This window comes from Cyrtonyx montezumae, unplaced genomic scaffold, assembly GCF_038088225.1.
Source record: "Cyrtonyx montezumae isolate F1298 unplaced genomic scaffold, pur_monq_1.0 scaffold_6, whole genome shotgun sequence".
NCBI lineage: Eukaryota > Metazoa > Chordata > Aves > Galliformes > Odontophoridae > Cyrtonyx > Cyrtonyx montezumae.
This window is the reverse complement of record NW_027072067.1, coordinates 6,016,915-6,038,845: the sequence shown is the minus strand read 5'-3', so window position 1 is coordinate 6,038,845 and position 21,931 is coordinate 6,016,915. Positions and strand designations below refer to the sequence as shown.

The 21,931-nt window shown below is 36.1% G+C and overlaps 1 protein-coding gene across 1 annotated transcript in view; it reads left to right on the top strand.

The window, feature by feature from the left end:
• The window catches only part of CACNA2D3 (calcium voltage-gated channel auxiliary subunit alpha2delta 3), a 392,330-nt gene that overhangs the window by 99,737 nt on the left and 270,662 nt on the right, over positions 1 to 21,931 (top strand). Inside the window, exon 4 of the mRNA XM_065749768.1 lies at positions 21,774 to 21,833. Coding sequence (XP_065605840.1) covers positions 21,774 to 21,833 — 60 coding nt within the window. The remainder of the gene's footprint in view (positions 1 to 21,773; positions 21,834 to 21,931) is intronic.

The following is a 21,931-nucleotide window of genomic DNA, read 5'->3' as shown; positions in this document are numbered from 1 at the left end:
TGTCTTCCAAAAAAGCTGGAGCATTAGGGATGTTGATGGATGTTTGTGGATCGTGATATTGTAGAAGCTGGCTTAGAACTCCAGTGTAGAAGAATCTGTGGTGGTATATGAAAAGTAACATTCAGACTGTATGCAGCTATTGGTTGCTTATCATGCTTCTTGGGAGGCAGGCAAGTATAGCCTACCGGCATAAAAACAGCCTATAACATTCTATAAAAACATAAAACTATTACTCTACCAACTCTGTAAGCTTTCTTTTTGTTACTTTATTTTATTTCTATTTTCTGTTCAAAAGGACTCGTCAATCTTAGGATTTCATCCCACGCAATTCTTTTCTTTTGAAAATCCAACCCTCCTGTTCTACTTGTTAATTACTTCTTGCGGTATTTATTTATAAGGTGTTGCAAATACAAAATTAATGCGTGAATTTTACTCCTTTATCTAGGTGTCATTGTGTTAGTTAAGTGTTTTAGTTATCTGATGTGACAAAGTTCATGAATTAGATGAGGTGAATTTTATTAATGCATTGTCTTTGTGCATTAATCACAATAGTATCAAAAGACTATTCTTTTGATTTAGAAGAAATAGAAAAATTAAGTTAATTGATTCTAGTTTGCTAGATTGTATATTCACTTGCCTTCTATCACTTTTAGATAGCTCAGGGTATCTTTTCAATTGTTTAACAAGTTAACATATTTGTGGTTGAAAGCTGTTAAGTTGTTCCCCTTTACCTTTCTTCCATTGGGGAATTCAAGTACTCTGAGCCAAAATTAGCACTTAGGTCATTACAAAGACACTGCTGATATTGTATTTCATACTTAATGAATCTTTATTGGCATCTAGGTCTAACCTTGACTCTGCTTAGTGAATCATAACTTGGCAGTAGGAGTGCCAATGTCCTATCTAATTCCAGGGGAAATAAACTCATCTTTTCCTGAGTATTGGCAGTTTCATAATTAAATACACTTTTGTGCTTCTTATGAGGGGGGAAAAAAAGCATGTAGGCCTGTGCTTTATGAAAACCTTGTACTAAAAGCAGCTGGTTGATGTTCTGGAGATGCAGTACTGACCTAGATGTGCTCCATACCCTGGGTGCTGCTGCCAGCTGTAGAGGGGCAGTACGTAGTCTTGTTCTGGTATAGTTACAGCATGAAAAACCTGAACTCAGCACCTTGCTTGCAAGGAGCTAGATTTCTTTGCAGGAATCTACGTAAAAAAAAAATAATTCAGATCTTACTGATTTTTATTGCAGGGGAAGTGTAGGTGTTTGTTTGTTTGTTTTAAGATTTAAGGTCTGCTCCAAACTCTTAGAATAGGGTCTGCGGTATAAGCCCAAGTATAAATCTCCATCTGAACAGTCTCTCAGATATTTGGAAGAGAGCCCTTGCAGAATGGCTGTCGTGTGTTCTGAGGTCTCTTTCCTTTATACTAGGAATGCCATTCTCGCACTCGTAAGAAATCTGCTGAGTTTTTGATCAACTTTTATTAAAGTCGCCTTTGTCCTTTATTATTATTATTTATTTATTTTAAATCAATGCTCTATTTTTAAACCTAGGGGCTACTTTCTTTTTTTCATTTCTGATGTGTGTGCAGCTCACATACTGATAGATCTGAGCATTCTTAAAGGATGTTGTGTTTTATTTTTTCCCAAGAAATATGCCTTTGGCAACTGCAAGAGAAACTGTTGCAAAATGGTCCCCAGGCAGTGTTTTGGATCTTTTCTCATTATACCAATTAATCCAACTCTTGCCATAGGGCATAACTAATATTTCTGGCCTGTGGATGTTCCTCACATTTCAGAATTTGTCATCTGTGCCGTGTAATAGAGGAGGGAGATGGTGAGAGCAAAGGGTTTCGTGTGACTTATGTGAAATGTGGGAAATTGCAATCAAGAGAGAATATTTAAATGTCTCACTTAAACTGTCAGGCAAACTAGATATGCAGTGATGCATATGTTCTGGGAATATCAAGTCTGCTGTATGGAACATCTTCAAAGAGAGACTTTGAAATAGAAATTACAGCTAAAATGAATTCTGTATAGCACTTCCCCATCTTCTGGAATTGACATCAAACTTGCCACAGAACATGATGTCCAAGAAACAGAAAAAAAATCCCACAAAAGCCACCTGGGAATATAGAGAGCTTCTAGAAATGTTAACATTATCACTGAAGTTGTGGAACAGTGAACTAGCAATATAATTCACTGTATCCTTTAATTTTAATGCCTCAATCTACTCTACCTGGAAATAACTTAATTAAAAAAGAAAGAAAGGAATACCACCATTGATTAATTTTTGGGGTAAGCTGTGTGAAATCTGTCACTCTGAGTTCACAGTATCCCTGAGCTTCATTTTCTTTGGATTTGAAAATAAACCCTAAACCTCAAGGATGAAATGCCACCATGGCTCATTTCATTACTCCAGGAAAAATAATAAAACAGCCTGGAATTAGCATTTTCTCCCCGTAGGCATGCTGTTATTCTTAGGTAGCTGTCTGCAGTGAGGGCAGGGTGAGAGCGGTGATCCCTTCCATAGCTGCAGCTTTTCTCTTACTGATATTAGCCCTCATTTGCGTGGGATCTGCAGGTCATTGTGCTAACCCTTGAGCACCTCTGGTTGCTGGAAATTCCATAAGTGCAACTACAGAAGATGGACTAAATTTTTATTTCCCTCTATTTTAAGGAGCATAAAGTACTACTCCTCACCCTCCACTCTCCCACTTCGGGCAGCTCGTTTGGTTTGGTTTTCCTACAGCCACAGTCAGAGATTGTGATAATCCTTGTTTTTTGTTTTTGTTTACATTATTAAAGGACAGGATTAATTGACTTTGTTTCCAAACCTGTACTTTACAAAGAGTAACTGTGGAAAGGGAGCCTATGTGGGAGACAAATAGCTCTGAAGCAGCAGTGCTGTTTGGGGCCCAGAGGAGCTCTCTGAAGTTCTCCATGAAGTTCTTGCTGTGAAACTGAAAGGCAAATTGGAACAATTTCTGTGCCTTTGACACAGCTGTTTCCTCTCTGTGCTGCTAAAGCATTCATACGGGTGATTATTATTATTCTAGTTGCTTCTAGGAAATACTCAGAAATCTTCATGTGCTTATTGCTTTCTTTGAGAACCAAAGCACATGAAGTTTTAGAAACAAAACAGCAAAGGAAAAACAGAATTCTCAGAAAAGACTTAGTGATACAAACATTGTGTGCATGCTCTGTGCTCTGCAGGGCTTAAGAGTTGTTTATTTTTATTTTTTTAATACAGAATGTTTCAGAATTGCTCGCATACCCTGACAGCTGTGCACTGACTTGCTCATGTGCAGCAGCTGCATGTCCCTGGTGATGTGGAGCTGCTCGCTTGCTGCTCAGGCAGGTTCCTTTGTCACCCATCAGTTTGGAATTTTTCCAAAAATAAAAGATTAACTGTCTTCTTCAAGAAAGTGACCTGTTTGGCTTTCCTGAATGGGTGTTGAGCTGTGGCTATTCAGCACAGCAATGTAAACAATGTGAAGTTCATTCTGGGACCTGACCTAAAACAAACTGAATTTTCAGAGATGGGAAAAATCGCTCTTCTGAACTCATCAGGGTGCTGGGTGGTGTTTTGTTTGGTGCTCTCAAACTTTTGAATCCTGATTTGGATGAGAAAGAATTCATACTTTTTGACTAAAGGTATATTGTAGCTGATCCTGACCACTTCCTTCTGCTGTGTGAACTCCTGGGATGGTGAGGTCTGGTCCTGTCAGATAGAGTGGCAGTGAGTCTCCAAATGAGTACCCAACCTGGAGACATGGAAAATTAGTTTTCAAATAAGTGTCGAGATTTGAAAAAGGATGCAAATAAATACATAATTCTGTTGTGGAAAGCATCATTAATCCCTTCATTTCTGAGATGCAGTGGAGCTTTCCACAGGAAGGAAGCTGGTTGGAGGTGAGTTTACCTTTCAGGAGGGGAGAATGAACTTGAACAGGAATAGCTACAAGATTTTCTTTTGAGAAAATCTTAGAATGTCTTGGGTTGGAAGAGTCACTGAAGTCATCTAGTGTCAATCCACTGTCATGGAAAGCTTGCTGTCCACTAAGGCAGGCACTAGGCTCTTTTGTCTGCTCCAAATGCAAAACACATTTGTTGCCCTTGCTTTCTCTACTGTGAGTAAAGTTAATGTGTACATTAAGAAAAACAAGAATAAATGAAAAGCAACATCTGAAATATTCTCCAAGTTGGTGTTGGCTTCTAGAAGTTGAGAAGAACCTGTCATATACGCATCATCTTTTAGGAGGAGGAAAAGTGAATATTTGTGACAAGTGGGGGGCCAGGATACTACTGGAACTTAATGTGCTGGCAGTCATTCTATGTGGTGTCATTGGTAGCGTAATGCACTGATTCAGGTCTGGAATGTGCTATTTGATCCTATTCATGTCTTAAATTATCATTCTCTCAGTTTATCTTCTATGAAACACAAACTGGTCACACTGGTTTGTACAAATATATAAACACTTTTCCTGCAGTCACTGAAACTTGGGTGCAATATATGACTTGAAAACACAGGGGTTCTTAAAACTTTTTCGTACCTTGATGTGCAAAGATCAAATAGACTGAATAAAATATGCTTTCTCTTAGCAAAATATGAAATACTGTTAAGAGTGTATATGAAGGTGATAGTTGCAGGCTGGTTGGGAATACTTATAGTATTTGTTTTCTCTCTAATACAAAAAATATATGATAAAATGTGAAATTCTAGGCAATATTAATTGAAGTGGAAAAAATCTGTGTAAAATCTGTTAAATGAACTGAAAAGTGAATGACTCCTACGATGACTTCGAAGTATTTGGGGGATGTAAATAGTTAGACATCTCAGCAGAACAAACCACGCAATTTTTCAAGGTTTGGTTTTCATATATAAACAAAATTTGAATGTAACAACTGACACTCAAACTCAAGAACTTAATACTGCAATTTGTTAAAGTGACTGAAAAGATACGTACAGCATTACTAGTATACCTGCAGAAAATAATTAGCTGCCTAACAGTGATAAGGTATCTTTCTTTATGAAGCTCTTTGTAGTGGCTGAAGCTGAAAAACAATACTATCCATTTTCTAGAAGTGACACTTCCAAATAAATTTTTAGCTCTAGCTCTATTAAGGCAAATCAGAGCTAAGCACAAAAAACATGAGCCCTGTTTCTTCACTTCTGTGGCTGACTAATGTGATGCAAAAAAAGAGTGGCTTTTCACAGTGTGAATGGCTCAGAAAAGGTGAGCATGGTACTAAGGTTATTAGAGAATTATGCATTTCACCTGTTAAGTGTTAGCTGTCACTGCCACTGCAGCATATCCTTTGACTACTCTTTTTTTCCCTAATGTTGTGGAAAACAGAGCAAAACAGAAGTGGAAGTCATAAACAACAATGTTGTTTATATGTTGGCAGGAAACATTTTTGTTTTTCCACTTTTAAGTGAGAAAATAATCTCTAAAGCAGTACAAATCTTCATCACAATACATGTGATTGGGCAAAGTAGCCCAAACCAGGATATTCTTCGTAAATTCAGATGTTTTTGAAACTACCTATAGAAATGGAACTGAAAATGTTCAAAATTATTATATTGAGACTATCTATTCAGTTTTAGGCCAGCTATATTCTCCAAAGTATTGTTTTAAGTTGGGTGGTTGCATTGATTTTTCTTTATCAAAACGAGGAAGTAAAATTAAATGCGAATTTCTTGCCTGGTTAAATACTATGAACAATTGCTTTTTGACTTAAGAGACCATCAAGTAGATACCTGAATGATGATCTCCCAAAACAGGTTGGAGCCAAACACTTGGGGTTGCAGTTTCCCACCATGTGTTTTTGCTGCTGTTAGAAATTAATACATACAACATTACACACACGTAAAGTTTAATTAAGACATTATACTATTCTTCCACATTGCTCATTTCATCAGACAGTTAAGCATGATGGTGGTAGTGTAAACTTTGTATCTGAATGTGATTTGAATTCATTCAGTAACATCAGTGTTTACACCTGAGGGGCCTGTGTTATTCTACTTACTAGCACCATTTTATTACTGTGTATGAGTTTATGCATCACCACTTTGATGTTTGACTGTGTAAGCAAGGAACTGAAATATATTGCTAGAAATATCTGTGGAGATCTCTGGGATTCAGTGTCTCCTTTTGGAAATCCCTGCTGAGTATCTGAAGAAGAGAGCAATATTGCAACTTCAAAAACCTGAGGATTTAATTACCGTTTTTATGGTCTGTTGCACGTTTGTGTAATAAAATTGACCTTGCAAGTTTTATTGGGTTATGGCTTATTCCACATTCCTACTTCTTAAAGATTTGTGGGAAACATCTTACATATTTTTATTTAAAAATAATTTTCTAAATAGTCCAAACACTGTGGGGAAGGTGAAAGAGGGGAGATTGTACTGAATCAAAACGTACAAAAAGTAAAATTAAAGAATTTAATGCTCAAGCTGATGAGAAACTGATACTGTTCTATACTGCTATGCTTAGTCTTTCCATGTAACAGACTTAAAAATTTTTCTCTTGGCCTTTTCAGCCAGTTAAAAGCTGTCTAGAGAAGGATATTAAAGACCTGGCCAACAGGGCAGGGCTAGGAAAAGACTGTTTTCTCCAGCAAGTGGTGCAATAGGTGTATTGGGAACATGGCATTCCCCATATGGCAATCCTACTGACAGTAGTGTGATACTTTTTAAGTAGTATGTTCTGTCATACTGCTCTGAAGACTGCAAATTGTGTGATCTGGAAGCCTGTACCATATCCCTCCTCCATCTGTGCGGGAGGGATTTGGTGCCAGACAGGTAGTAGACTTTGCTGTGCTCTGCTACCCTTCATCTGCTTTCATAAGTCCCACTAGTAAAGGCAGAATCATGCCACAGCAATTCAGTGAAATGAATCAAATTCCATATAGTGTGAGGTTAGACTCTTGTTTTCAATACAACTAGCCCTTAAAGGAGGCTGACTGTCAATTATGAGGTTATTTAGATTCTTCTGATCAGTGGGAAAGCTGTGTTAAAGTTTCTAACAGATTGGACTTTTTGTTGTTTTTAAGTAAACAAAAACAAACTCACTGAAGCATTTGTACAAGATTCACACACATTTAATATGCTGATGTAATGTAGATATTTCCAATGTAGTACTTGAGGCTAAAGTTTTCAAATACTATTCTCCAGTATCAGATTGCATCTGTGTAAACTGAGTAGTTTTTTGTATTTTTATTGTTAAAATTGGTATATCTCTGTTTTTAATGTTTCAAAAATGAATTCAAACTCAAACTAGCCAAATAGCCCTATAAAGAATTTGACTTCCTTTCCCTCTTGTTCTTGATAATTCAGTAGCAAGATTACTCACACCTGGTGCTTTTGTTGCCCCTCGATATTCTGATTGCCTCTTGAAGCTCTTCAGAATTTCATTCTTCTCCAAATGGCTCAGCTGTCTGGAAAATGGGCAATTGTAGTTTGCTTTTGTGAATCTCAGCACTGAGAAGCTCAGTAAAATACTCTTTTGATCTTCCTGTAGTTGCATTTGTTTTGAAGATAAATGTCTGCAATTTTGTGTCCATTCTTTAACTAACGGGATTTTTGCGTGTATTGATATCCTCACTGATTAAGTTTTACATTATTAGTGCCATCTAAGTCTAACTTCTGTGCCACTCACTATATGCTCTCACTTTTCATTCTGACTTGCAAACTTTCAAATATTTCCTCTGGCCCTCCTTGTCACCTGTTTTGGACCTTCCTTTGCCCTCTCAGAAAATTTCCTATCATTATTTCCTGAAAACTGTATAAACTCTTCTAAAGCTGCAGCCTCTTTTCTAATTATTCCCCCAGGAATTTTATGTCCATGTTCAACATGTCTCTAAAAAATGCAATCCTAAAATTGTAACTGTGGTATACGTTTTCCAGAAGGAATCTGAAGACTCATTTACTTTGTTCCTTTCTTTATTGTTGCAAGTCTTTCACCTTGCTGTCAAGGTGGTAGTGGTGAGTTTGATTTCACATATTAGTTCATTTTTTTCCCTTTGGCAAAAAAGGATATGCTTAACTTTGGTACTAGTGGGATTTTTTGGTATATCTGGACATATTTTGGCATCTCTTTAAGCCTGATGAAGCAACTCTAGTGAGGATGTAGCATCATTTCTTACCATTCCTCTGCCACCAGCAAATGTCTGAGAAGTCCATAAACTGAGAAATCCATTTTTTCCTGTCTCATTTTAGCCCAGTCTTTTGCTGTTATTGTTACTTTACTCCAGTGGCAAAATACTGACATGAAGTTCATTCTGTTGGAACCGTGGCAGTGTAACTGTGCCAAGTGATGGACATCCTTATCAAACATAAAAAGGGGTAAATACATACCTTCCAAATTCCTAAATTTAAAGTTTTGTTTACAAGGTGAAGCACTGAAAATACGGGAAATACCAAAATTAAGTTTGATAATAAATTATTTGTGTGATGATACAGTTGTTACTTATTTAATCTTTATTTTATTTATTTATTTATTTATTTACCTATAAGCAGAGTTGTAGGTTAACTCAGTGCTGTGGGGAAAAGAAAACTTTGCACATAAGAAAAATCCTTGTGTTTTCCTTTGAATTTTTAAAGAAATGCTGCTCGGCGTTATCTGTCAGACTATCATAGTGACCACCAAAAATATACAGCTGTGTTTTATCATATTTATGTGAACACACCTTGCACTACCTTTAGCAGCTCTGAAGGTACATTTTTCTCAGGTTGCTTTCTGCTGAACCTTATATTTCGTTCTTCAGCTTTTTTTTTTGTTGTTGTTGCTGAATGCAAGTTTCTAAATTAATATAGTAAAATGTTTGCAAAAGCATTAATTTGCGTAAGAAAACAGACTTCGTTGCAGGCTATTGCCAAAAGGTGGCAGTCTTTGTCCCCAAAATTCTCTGCTGTTTAATTTCTAGATGTTACACAGGATGACCAGAATTTATTCCTATGCTAAATGATAAAAAATAATTGATTAATAGATAAAGGAAAAAAACCAAAACAATATATGTTTGAAAGTTTAAGGACGACATAGATATAGTTACAATTTATTTTGACAGGAGGTATGTTAAATTACAAGTCTTGAGAGTGAGAACAGTGATGGGGAAAGAGTACTTCAGAAGTAGACTGCTAATGAGCATGAACTACTTATGTTTCAGATTCAGTGCTTTAAGTATTTTGGTTTTGGAGATGTTACGAGGGTCTGGCACATTAGATCAGTAGATTGCTGTGGGCATCAATCCGCACAATGAAATGCATAGAAATAATGCACTCACACTCTACACCAGTAGACAGACATTTGTACTACAAGATTTGGTTTTTGTCTCCACATGCTCAGGTGGATCCCAGTGAAGCACAGATTATTTCCTTATAAATTACTGTTAAAAAATGACTGAAGATAAATGATTGCTGAAGACCAGCAAAAATTTTGGCTATTTATTTTGTTTTAAATGATTAGTAGCTCTCTCTCTTTTTTTTCCCCTGATTGCAGAGTATCAAGCAGAAATATTTTAATTTTATAAAGTTTCCACATTTGCAATCATATTTAACTACCTTTATTCATATGTATTTAGAAGGCTAAAATACTACATAAAGTCATTAACCATAAAGTAACCAAGAATTAAACTATGTATCATTACAAATAAAACTTGCAGCATATTTCTGGGGAGAGCTGAGGATGATGCTGTTATGATGCAGACATGCTGGCATGACAGTCCAAGAAAAAAAGCACAAAATTTTCTGTATTGAAAACTATGTGAAATGCTGTACAGGGGAAGTAAGCCAGAGGGCTCTTCTTAAAATCTAGTCTCTCATTATTGTTACTCAAGATGGATGGTTTCACGAGGCAGTTCCTCAGCTCAAGTGTTTGAGGTAGCTGTGGTATAATTCAGTATTGCTACCCGTGGCACACTGTAATAAGAGATAAAACAATTTTACCCAAGTAATGGATGCAGAGCTTTTCTTGTGGTTCGTTATCTGCTCATATTCAGATTTTAACAGGAATTGTACAAACAGAACAGCTAATCATACTGCAAGGAGTCAGAGCAACTCCAGAGTACCTAGGAGTGATGTTGAACCTCCTTGTGTCTTGATGAAGGCTTGCTTCAGAGAAGAACATGAACTTTAAATTGAATTATTCCAAAACGTGGGTCAGATTTGAGTGGGGAGAAAACCTGCATCTCATTTCTGCAGAGCTATTTTCCCTTTCTAAATGATAAGATGAAGTTGAACTTTTAGCCACTCATGGAATATTTGCAAAGCAGTAAGAAAATCTAAGCATTTAAGTAGAATTTATTTTTTCATGTTTGAGCAGTCTGCTTCATACCTGAACAGTCAGATAATAAAGACATTGCTAGCACACAACTTCCAAATAGCTTTTTGACAAAAGCTTGCATTTCAAAGATCTTTAAATGAATTTCTTGAATACAAGGATAAGACACAATATAAAATATGGCTGTCTTGCATGTGTTGTTCTGAATGTAAGAAGTAAATATCTCCTCTTAGAGAAATTCTTTTATTGACAGTGCATATTGGATCATAACAGGGTAATCAATATGAATTATGATATCTTAACAACTCAAAAAGCTTCTGCTGGGTGAGTGATTTAACCACAACGACATTATCTTACACATTTTTTTTTACTCATTGCACTGATATCTATAAGGAGATTCAGGTACTGCTTGCAGAGTACTTTGAACATGAAAAAATGTCATTATTATACTGAGTCTTCCTCCCAAGGCTTCTCAAGCAATCAATTCTTTTTTCATATCTTCTACTGATAGTTACGGTAGAACACTGAGAAATTTTCTGATGCAAGAAGTTTTTGCTCTGTATTCTTTTTTTTTCTTTTTTTTTTTTTGTAATTTTAATTACTCTTTATTACTACTTACATAATTAAGGTCATTAATTGTTTATGTGAATGGTCATGTATCAGAAACAGGAAAAAAATCCAGCTTCCAAGATCTCATTCTGAAACATAGAAGTGTTCTTTATTCTTTAATTGTGGTGTTTGTTACCCCCCCCGTACTGGATGCAGGATCTATACCAAAACCTGATTGTTGAGCCAGATGTGACTCATCTTTCTTTCCCCACGTAATAAAAACAATAATTTTTTTGGTTGTAGAAACAACTTACAGAACTTACAGAACTTTGAGGCTTCACATTTTGTTGGGGAAAAAGGTGCTTTACACAGATTTGTCAGGATCAGAGTTCCTGGGAGTACTTGTAGCAACACTGATGATTTTGGTATTTTTGTACAGAGTTTGAAGGTTGGAGCAAAGTTGCTGGTTGTAGATGCTTGTACAGCTGCAGGTCTGTGCTGGTGTGAGGCAGTCCTTCGCCAACAGGCGAAGCTTCCCCAGCAGCATCAGGTTGTGATGTGCTCATATAAATCAAATTAAGTGGGAAGTTATTGTTGTAATTTACTTACTATCTCTGCAAACATAAGGTATTGGTATTTGTCAGTTAGGTTACAGTCTTTGCTTGTCCTTTTTGAATCTGCAGGTGTTAGCTATGTGAACATTTATACTGTTCCCCAAATGCCCTAAGGAATATTTTGAGTTTCAAGAGGAAAAGTGAAGAAAAATGGTAATGCTCTATGAGATTATTTCCCTGGGTCACAGAATAATCTAGAGACATGTTAGGGGAAATGAGGTGCTGTGTTGAATATTTTACTTCATTTTCCAAATAAAGCTGTGCATTAATTAAACGTTGAATGGTTGATAAAAACTAATTAAGACATGAAAGTATAGCAATCTTTTAGTCACTAGGAGAATACAAGTTATAAGACGTAATAAAAACAAAGAGCCCATTGGAATTGAACTCATTCCCTTTACAAAGTAAAGTAGATAAGGTTCTGACTCTATGCAACTCAGCATTTCCTTTGGGTTTGGAAATTTGCAAATGTTCATCTAATTACAAGTACGGTTTAACACAGTGAGATGTAAGTTTTAATAAATTGACTTTTATTACATGAAGTAGTACAAATAGTTGGGGTATGTGTATTAGAGTGTTTGTGTGAGTGTGTGTGTATATATATAAAATCTCTGTACAAGCTTTCTTTTAGGAAAATTGTGCCCTTATTTATTTACTTTTTCTGAGACTTCAGCATTAATTCATAATTTCATGTGAGAAAATCTTTCTTGGCCAAAAGTACCAATATTTAGTTACCAAATGTGGGTATAAGGTCTTGGGATTAATCAGCCAGATAAATCTGTGAATAGAGTGCTTCAGTGTAGCCTTTTTTCTTTTTTTATCGAAGCTGACAGAGTATACAAAATTATGTAAGATTGGATTATCTCCTACTCTGAAAGTTACATTTGTAATCGATACTAGCATCTTCAAGTCATCAGGTCTTCAGAGTGATGAAGTATGGTCTCTAGCCTGTAAAAGAATAACTTGCTTTCAGAAGACAAAAAAAAAACTAAAAAAAAAACTTGGAATCTTGTCTTACTTCAGCTGCTTCCAGGAAAGAAACTAGGCAAAGCTGCATCCGTTTACTCATTTTAGAATAATTCTGCTGTTCTTTTCATTAAGACTATAACACTCCTATGCTTGAGAACCAACTCTTGAAGTTGGCAGGGATGTGGCCCTGACACAAGGTTTTCTTAGAAAATCTGTTCCAGCTGGATCGAGCTATCATTCGGAAAATCTGTTCATAGAGGCATATGGCCATTAGAAAGCCTATCAGAACAAAACTATCTGTAAGTTATTGAAAATTCTTTTCACTGTGATTTTCAATACATAACTGACCATGAACATAGTTGAACAATTGCACCATTAGTCTGTCTTAGCTTGAATGAGCAGCAGGCAGTGGAAACTAAGTTTTCACTGACAGATTGTCATTGTCTCCATGTGCCAACTAAGCACAGAAGAGAGATTAAGGAGGTTTAGGAGGAGAGATTTCTTATCTTGTCTGTCTCTGTGTTCAAGTGAGGACACTAGAAAATGAGTTGGCAGCAATAGAAGCTTGTCAGTGGGTTTAGGAGAGGATGAGGATGAGGAGAACAGAGAATGAATAATGAGATAGAGTATACTGGATTGGAATACACTGGGGCTTACAAATATGGTACAAGGTACTCTAAGTATGGCCGATGATGTACCAAGGAGCAGGAAAAAACTGAAGTATATGTTGGCAGGGTTAGGAATGAGATATTGGCAGTGGCCTGGGAATTACTGGTCATGAAAATGATGTTTGTTAGCATGGGAGCTAGAGCTGATATGTTAAGTGCTAGAGAAAGGTAGAAAATAGTATGAAAACCTTAGTATTGGAGTTTGGAAGAACATGTGAGCATACTAAGCTCAGGATTTAGAGGGGAAGGATAGGAAAGAAATATGAGTATGTCTAGAATGTGATCAAGTATGAAAGGAACAGAATTAAATCATAGCTATGATTGAAGGCAGAAATGAGTGCGTTTCAGTATTGATGTCTGCCAAGGAACCTGTGCCTGTATAACCTGAGATGTAACACTGAATTTCTAAGTCTGAGATGAGTGATTGCATGGTACAATTCTGGTTCGTATAAAATGGAGACCTGCTGCCATCACTCTGTGAGGACTGCAAAGATCTCAGCATTTATCAGTGTTCTAACCAAACAAAATCATATGGGCAATGTCATGCACTATCACATCAATAATGATAATATAATATTACTGGGATTGAAATAGTTTCATTCTGACACGTTCTGGCATTTATGAGTTTGGCTTTACGTTCATAGTAGTGTTTGAAGTTTCTAGCTTGATATTTTTGTTATTAAACTGTAGAAACATAACAGTGCTAATATTGATTTGTTTAACTTATCAGGTCAGTTGTTAGGAAAGGTGAAATATTTGCTATAATATCCTCAATGTATCTCAGTTTTGATCTAATTCAGTCTGTTGGAGATATTCTCACCAGTTTACTTCATGAAATGCTTCTTTATTTATCCCTTCCCAGTAATATTCTACTCACCTTAATATCTAGCTTAGAGCATTTTCATCACCTATCCTGCTTGCAGCAGGCAGTTGGGGAGATTTTAGCAGAAGAATGTTTAAATTTGATTTCTTTTATTTATTTATTTTTTTTTAAGTTTCTTAGTCTATTGGCAGTTGAAATCCTGACCCTGTGGAATGTCAGCAACAATGCAATTAACTTGAGATAGAGTGATGCCTTCTGTTTTCACAGATTAGTTTGGAAGTAAAGACAAGTCTCTGTGTCTTGTGATTGAATGCTGGGCTAAGGAACAGAAATAGGTCCTGCAGGCTGACCTTTGTTTTAAGTGATAAATCTTGTGGACTTTTTTGTCATAGAAGTCCTGTAGGAAACTAGAAGGAAGGTATATCACAGCTGATTTTGTTGAAGTGGACCACAAATTGCAAGCTGGACTTGAATTAACTTGAGGGAGGTGAGCTTGAGAGGTGAGAAGTAGAAGGAGGGAACAGCAAAACAGTTGGATTCACTTAGTACTTCTACATAGAGCAGAAACACCTTAACATGGTGCCTAATCCTGAGGCTGCTATCAGGAACCGAGTGTTACCTCAAGACTTCTTCCCCTGTTCAGTAAGCATGGGAATATTTCCATACTTCTGTAGCTCATTTATGTTGCACATATGGTGTGGTATTCACCTCCCTAAATTTCAGTCATAGAAAGTTAAAAATCTAATACAGAAATGAGTGAAGGAAAAGCTCCAAAGTTCTTTCTTCCCAGTATCTTATCATAGAAACTGGAATTTAGAATGGGACGAGCCACCGTTCAGTGTTTCGTCTCAACATAAGGACGATGCTTAGTTCTCTTGCATAGAGAGGTGCTTAAACTTTGAAAGAGCTGAGATTAGGTGAGATTAATCCTACCAGTAGAGAGCTTTGCACTAAGTGAACTCAAATACAGGCATTCCAAATCTTCCTTCATTCCTTCCTTTCAGTATCTAAATTGGGACTATAAGAAGGAAGGGACCAAACTCTTTAGTGAAGTCTGTTGTGATAGGAAACAAGGTTTCAAGGACATATGGCTTCAAACTAGAAGAGGGGGAATTTAGATTTGGTAGAAGGAAGAAGTTTTTTACAGTAAGGGTTGTGAGGCACTGGCACAGGCTGCTCAGAGGTGGTGGATGCTCCATCCCTGGCGACACTTTGTATGCACACACAGGCTAGCTTTCCTTGATTTTTGATATATGTTTTACAAAGCAACGTTATAGCTAAAATCTTAAAATTATGTGGAAGAGAGCCATGTGCCAGTTATAAATTATTAACTGAAAACAAAATGTTGCAAGTGGGGCTGCCACATAGCACGTGGAATTGAATATATATATATATATGCAAAGGCATTTCCAGAGATTGACCTAACCTCAGGCAAATAGATGATATGAAATCGTGAAGAATATTTCCCTTGGCCCTGATACAGGGGAGAGGTTTCAGAAGGAGCTGCTGTACTCCTGGCAGACACATCATGTTGTAAATAGCCTTGAACAAGCTTCAAGTTGCATCTGCAGTTGAACCAATCCCTTAATGGCTGGGAGTTATGGAATTAAAAGAACCATATTTACCAAATAATTCCTTTCTTTTCTGTGTTGGACATAACGTGATAAGAACAGATTTGGTAATCTATATTTTGTTTGATGTACTGGCTTTGCACAGTAGGGCACTGTACCAGACAAATATTTTATCTCTTCATCTGTGACCTTCTTTTGTGACAATCTCAGATGCCGGAACTAAATATAGTGTTGCCTTAGTTAAGTTAGAAATGCATCTAATTACACCAGGGTTGTGCTAACCACTGTTCTGGTACATGCAAGATTATGTACTTTATTGTAAACAATCCATTTACAGTTTCATTGCTGTTTGTTCAGCTCTTTGTCAAGTTGAGCTCTTTGTTGCTTCTGTTGCTTCAAAACAAACAAACAAAAAAAACCTAGCTAACTCTCTAGCATCAATCAACCTGAAAATCTGCCAGCCTTGAATGAATGAACAGGGATAATTTAAGTTAGTTACAATAATTGCATATTCTAAGCTTTTAACTTATTTTTTCTTAATTTATAATTTGTGCTTTGATTGCGCATTGATGCATCACTTACTGTGACTGATCGTTACCTAGCAAGTTGCTAGAATTGAATGTGATAGCCTTAGAGCTGGCTTTTTTTGGTATGACATTATTTGCAGGATCGGTATCTGTCTCATGCCATGAGAACTAGAAGTTTGTCTAACATCAAAATAACAGGCTAAATAATTTTCAGTGTCTTAAACACAGCAGCAGAAGTTTTAGTGATAGAATTTCATAGAAAAGACCATGTAACTGAGGAAAATAGTGAAATAATGTCTGTTGCTGCACTTTCTGAAAATAAGCTGTTCTTTGCGCCATCTCCCTGCTCTAATTACTACAAGAAAAAAAGCAAACAAATTATATGGCTGCTGTTGTTGGCCTGTCTTAAAAACTCATGTGTTTCTGTTGGTAGCAAACATTCCTTCCAGGTCAGCATCAGTTTTTGACTCCTACTCTGTATCACTGGTTATGGAAAGTGTATGCAATAAAACAGCGTGGCTGAGAGCTCTGTTTACAGATCATTGCATTCATCAGTGTGATATATGCTGTTGTTTTTCAGGAAAGAAAATAATAGGGCTACTGATGAACATCACCAAATATTCTCTGACAGTTTCTTTGCTTTCTCCACTGAGAGAAACTACAAAAGAAGCAAATTTCAGAACTCTGGTGGAAGGAAGGAGGAATTACAGGATTGCCACCCTTGCCAAAATTCTCACAGAACCACAAAATTTTGGGGGTTGGAAGAGGTCTCTGGAAACCATTGAGTCCAAACCCCTGCTTAAGCAGGTTCAGTACAGCAGGTTGCACATGAAAGTGAGTTTTGAATACCTCCAGAGGAGACTCTTCTCATCTTCATGCTGATCTGTCCCAGGTCTCTCAGCCTTTCCTTCTCTTAGAAATGCTCTAGGTCCCACAGTAATTACCTGACTTAATAGAAAATAGGTTATCATGATAATAAATCTTGTTGTTTTCCAAAACATCCAAACTTCATTCAGAAGTTATCAAAGCACCTGTTCCTTCACAGATTTCCTGGAAAGAAAGCCCATTTTCACTTCCGAAATTTTCCCCAAAATTGGGAATTCACAGGAGGATAACTGGGTAATATTTAACAGTTTGGTAATCTATTACCGAATGTTCCCATGCAAACAACATAATCTCCTAATGAAGGAGCCAGTGAAGATAATTGCTCCGATGATTGAAATGCAAGTTCTGATTTTTCTCTGAGGACTATATTCAACTGTTGAACTGTTTTAAATAATTATCTAGCTGCACTTTAGGAAGTATTTTTGGCACCTTCACAGCTCAATTACTGTTGATTTTGATTAGAAATTTGATGTTCAAATCAATAAAGAGATTATTAAAATTACAATAAGAATTTCACCTTAAAGGGTAACTACTGGTAGGTAGTTATCAATATTTTCCATTGCGTTTTGCTGTGTTTTGTTTTTTTTCTTGTTACTTTGTTAATGTAACAGAAGGTTTGCTAGAAAATATTTAAGAAGTACATTTTTGAAGAAAATGAGATTAGTTTTCATTTTTGCTGTCTTCTTCCTGTATTTACAAAGTTTGCATTTGACTGAGACATAAACCCTTGTTGCAATTCTGGACAAGTCTGGGATACAAGGCTTTGAGCTTATAAAAATTCCTTATGGATTATAAACTATTCATGTTATGGACTAAAATAGTATTGGTACCAAACTGGTATTAGTTAGGAGGAAGGTAGAGCAGTCTTCTGATCTCCTTTGAAATTTGTAGCAGTTTGATTTGAAGAGGAAAGCAGTTTCTAACGGCGACTCTTGCTCTATGTGTGGCAAGTGGTTTACCTTAGAAAAAGAGAAAGGAATCAATCAAATAGAATTGTGTTTCTTCCAGTTTTGATAGCTGAAGAGTGAGTGGAACATAATGTCAGGCAGCTTTTATGGATAAGTTTAGTGCTCAGGAGATAAAATGGGTACCCTATGCTGTTTTCTTCATTTTTCCTAAAAGTTGTAATTTTCCTTTCTTCACTTATTTTCCCCATTTTCCTAGCTGCTCCGTTTTACCCCAATTTGTGTTGGCTTCTATTTTTTCCCTCCCATTCTGTCTCATTCACCCTTGTAAAGGGAACAATCCTATTCAGAGATAGATAAGGGATTTTTTAATGTTATTGAGAAAAAACAATATATATTTTTTTCTCTCAAACTTCTCTACAATATTTGCGATAGAAGTAGCTCTAAAATATCCAACTTTGGCTTTGTAATTTGGTAATCATTTTTCTGGTTTTTTTTTTTTGAGTACAATATTCACTCCATTTTTTGTTCATGCCCTGCTCTTACATGTGCTGCATTTTGATATCCTAGATAAGCAAGTTTATCTTTCTCAAATTTATGTATTTGGGGAATTACAGGAATCAGCTCCTTAATGCATAGTGCTTCAGATAAACTGCTCTGTACAATGTGAAAATTGCTCCTTAAGGATTATATGAAGCCTTCAACTTGCACGTGCACGGACATGCAAACACCTTTCCACAAGTGGAACTAGATACTGTTAAAATATATACCCTTGTATAACTTGAACAATAGCTCATTCAGCATTCGTAATTCATTTCATATAAATTTATATAGATAACTCACAATTCTTTTCAGGATAACAACAGCTTGGTGAGCATTTATTCACTCAAGCACTGATTTTAGAGTGTTTACTCTCATGAAAATATATAGGCATTTGTATTAAGAGTGACATTATAAACTGTTAAGTTAAAATCACTAATCATGCAAAATGTTGAACAATCTTTGCTAAATAAATGTTCAGTCATATGAAAATATTCTAAAAGGTTATCACTGGCCCTAGAATAAGAATGTTGCAGTGTTATTTATAAAGATTTTATAGCTCTCTCAGATTTCTCACAGTCTCCTTTGTGATGGTGCTGCGATATTTAAAGGAAATTTTTGCAATTAAAACTACTACACAGATAATGTACTATATGCTTGTTGTCTACATTCAGTGTACCAAAGTACAAATTTTCTTGTTCGTTTTGCAAGGATGAAGCTTGCAGTGTGCATGTATGTTTGTGACTGTCTGTCCTAGGAAATTGTGTAGACTGAACTTATTTTATTCTCTTTCCTATGGAGAATGCTGTATTGAGTGCTGAGATGCTGTATTTGTTGTTTTGGAAAAAAAAAAAGTTGTAATCAACTAAAATTTAAATGAAAAATCAATGGAGTATCAATTGGTACTTTTCATTTCTGTGCTGCCCTCCTTACCATATGGTTTTGCTGTTAATCATGCTTCTCTGGTTATATGTGGGTATAAATTGTGTTTTTTATTTACTTCACAGAGGCAAAAATGTAATTGAAACACATCGGGATCGATTCAAACTATGTATGAAGTTATGAATTATTTTTCTAGCCCACTAGGTAATGATATCTCATGAAATACTATCATAATTTCTCTTTTGTTAAGTGTTTCAGCACAGAAAGAGAAATACGTTCCTTTTCCCCCTGCATTCATTTCTGTATTAATAATTTTTTGGGCATTTATTTCACTTTTTAAAATCTGTTGCATTACACAGAATCACAAAACTGTAGGGGTTGGAAGGGACCTCAAGAGATCATCTAATCCAAACCCATTTAGTAATATTCATCACCTTTTTACGTGTGCACAGAGTAGTAATGCAATTCTGCATCTTCTGTAAAGTGCTGCACACCTCTGGAAATGCACTGGAGTGTGTATTTTACATAAAATGCCTTCCTAATGATTAAGACATGTAGACAAGATTTTTAAAATATCAGTGGGTCACTAACATGCTAAAGATGGGCTTCTGAGGTCAATGAAATATGTTGCTCAGTGCTCCAAGGCTTTCCTATCAAATGATCTTTGAGGTCTCTTCCAACCTGTGCCATTCTATCGTACTATAAAAAGAGTTTGGACTACTTATTTTATTATTGCTTACTTTTGTTTCTAAACATACACACAAAAAGTGGGTTAAATTAATATTCGACAACTTTTCAAGTTACAAGGTGTGATTTTACTCTTGTTCATACAGCACAGGAGCAGTTGTAACACCTCCGTAGAACCTGATGTTTTATTTGCAGTACTGTGTCATGGTTTCCCCTTATGTACTGCTGTGTTGCATCATTATGTGTTGTGTTCTGACAGTGAGAGGGTGAGCCAGTTCTCTTCTCAGTTCGATTCTGGTTTGAATTTGCTGGCACTGGAACTGCTTCAGCTCCGTTCTGGATTAGTCTGAAAGAGTTCAGTAAGAGCAGCTGGGCTCACATGGGACAGGACTTTTAAAGGTGAAAGCAGACAAATGACAGCTCCTCACTGTGGGCTTTTTCTTTTATCTCCTGCTCTTCTATGTCAACCTGGGCATCACTAGGGTTCCAGTTTTCAATCCCGTGGGACATATAACACTGTGCTAAGGAAAAAGGTGTGAAAACCCCTCTGGGCACAACACAGAGTTTGCAAATTATGAGATGAGACCCAGATGGGGAAGGCAAGGCTGTGACCTCTGCTACATGCAAACTGTCCTTTAAACTCACATATTTTGTTGTTGAATTATACATTCTGATTTGGAAACCAGAGGTATTTTTCTTACTTTCCATTATAGTATAAATTGTTTGACAGTTGATATGAATCCTGCCTGCATTTTGATTTATACTCGGTTCATAAAAGTGTGTGCAGTCATGAAGCAGGAAGCAGAAGGGTGCACAGCTGTCCTCGAAGTGCCATGAACAGCAGTGTCAAGCTCACTTGCTTTGTGATTAAAAATATGTATATATGAAAGTAAATGTTCGTACCAGTATCTGATGCATCAAAGAAAAATAAAAATTATGAATCAGAATATTCTGTGACAAATCAAGTTTTGATTAATTTTGGGTTGTACGTGGATGAATATTCCGTTCACTGAAATAATAAACAGGAAGAGTTAGATTTAAAATACTATATAGAAACCTGGATAGAACATCCTAGATAGGATATTATCTTTTTTCAGAAGAGAATGTCTGCAGTGTTCTAATACAACCTTATTTTGTGCTTCAAATAAAAGTAGTGCAGAACACTGTAGAGAGTTCTGAGGATTAAGAGGAAAAAGCATGACAAAATTACTGTCATTCAGTAAATGTTATATCCTTAATAGCAGAAAATTCTTGTTGTGATTAGACACCATGTTATAGTAGTGTGTACAACATTTGGAATATACCAAGTAGATGAATCTCATCTCTGTTTTTCTGTTCTTTCATGTTTGTGTTATTTAAAAGTTTTTTTTATTTCAGTTACTTCTAATTAAGTACAGTATTAAGAAATACCTCCTATTTTACTTCTTGATTTGATAAGGGCTCCTATATGCAAAATAAAGTCAAGTGTGTTAAAGCACCTTTGTGTTTTTTAAAAACCAGTATCAGAATGGAGCCTACAGGTTGCTGAACATCTGTGGGGGAAAGATGAACGAATTATGACCAAATTACATTGTTTTCTTTTAATAAATAGCTGTTGAGCTCTTTTGAGAATCTTGTACTACCAACCATGGATGTTGAAGGTTTGGAAAACCCGGTCTACGTTTTTAAGGTCTTGTTCATTTATTTTTATTTATTCTTTCTTTCTTTCCTTTTCTGATTTTAATGAAGTACTGTAGCAGATATCACATGGAGAGGGAGTTGCACAATTCTCAAACAAGCCTATTTTGTTGTCATACTGGAAGAAACACCTTAATTTCAACATGTTATCAAAAATTCCAAAAATACACTTTTTTTTTCTTTTTTTTTTAGCGTCTTGTTGAGGCTGCAGAAGATGCTTACCTGAAACATGAATTTGATGCTGATTTGCAGGTAATTAATATTCGGTTTTTTTCAATATTTATTATAAGAGTATATTATAAAAGTTATATAATATCTTGTGTGAACTGGTCTGCTGTAGAAAGCCAAGT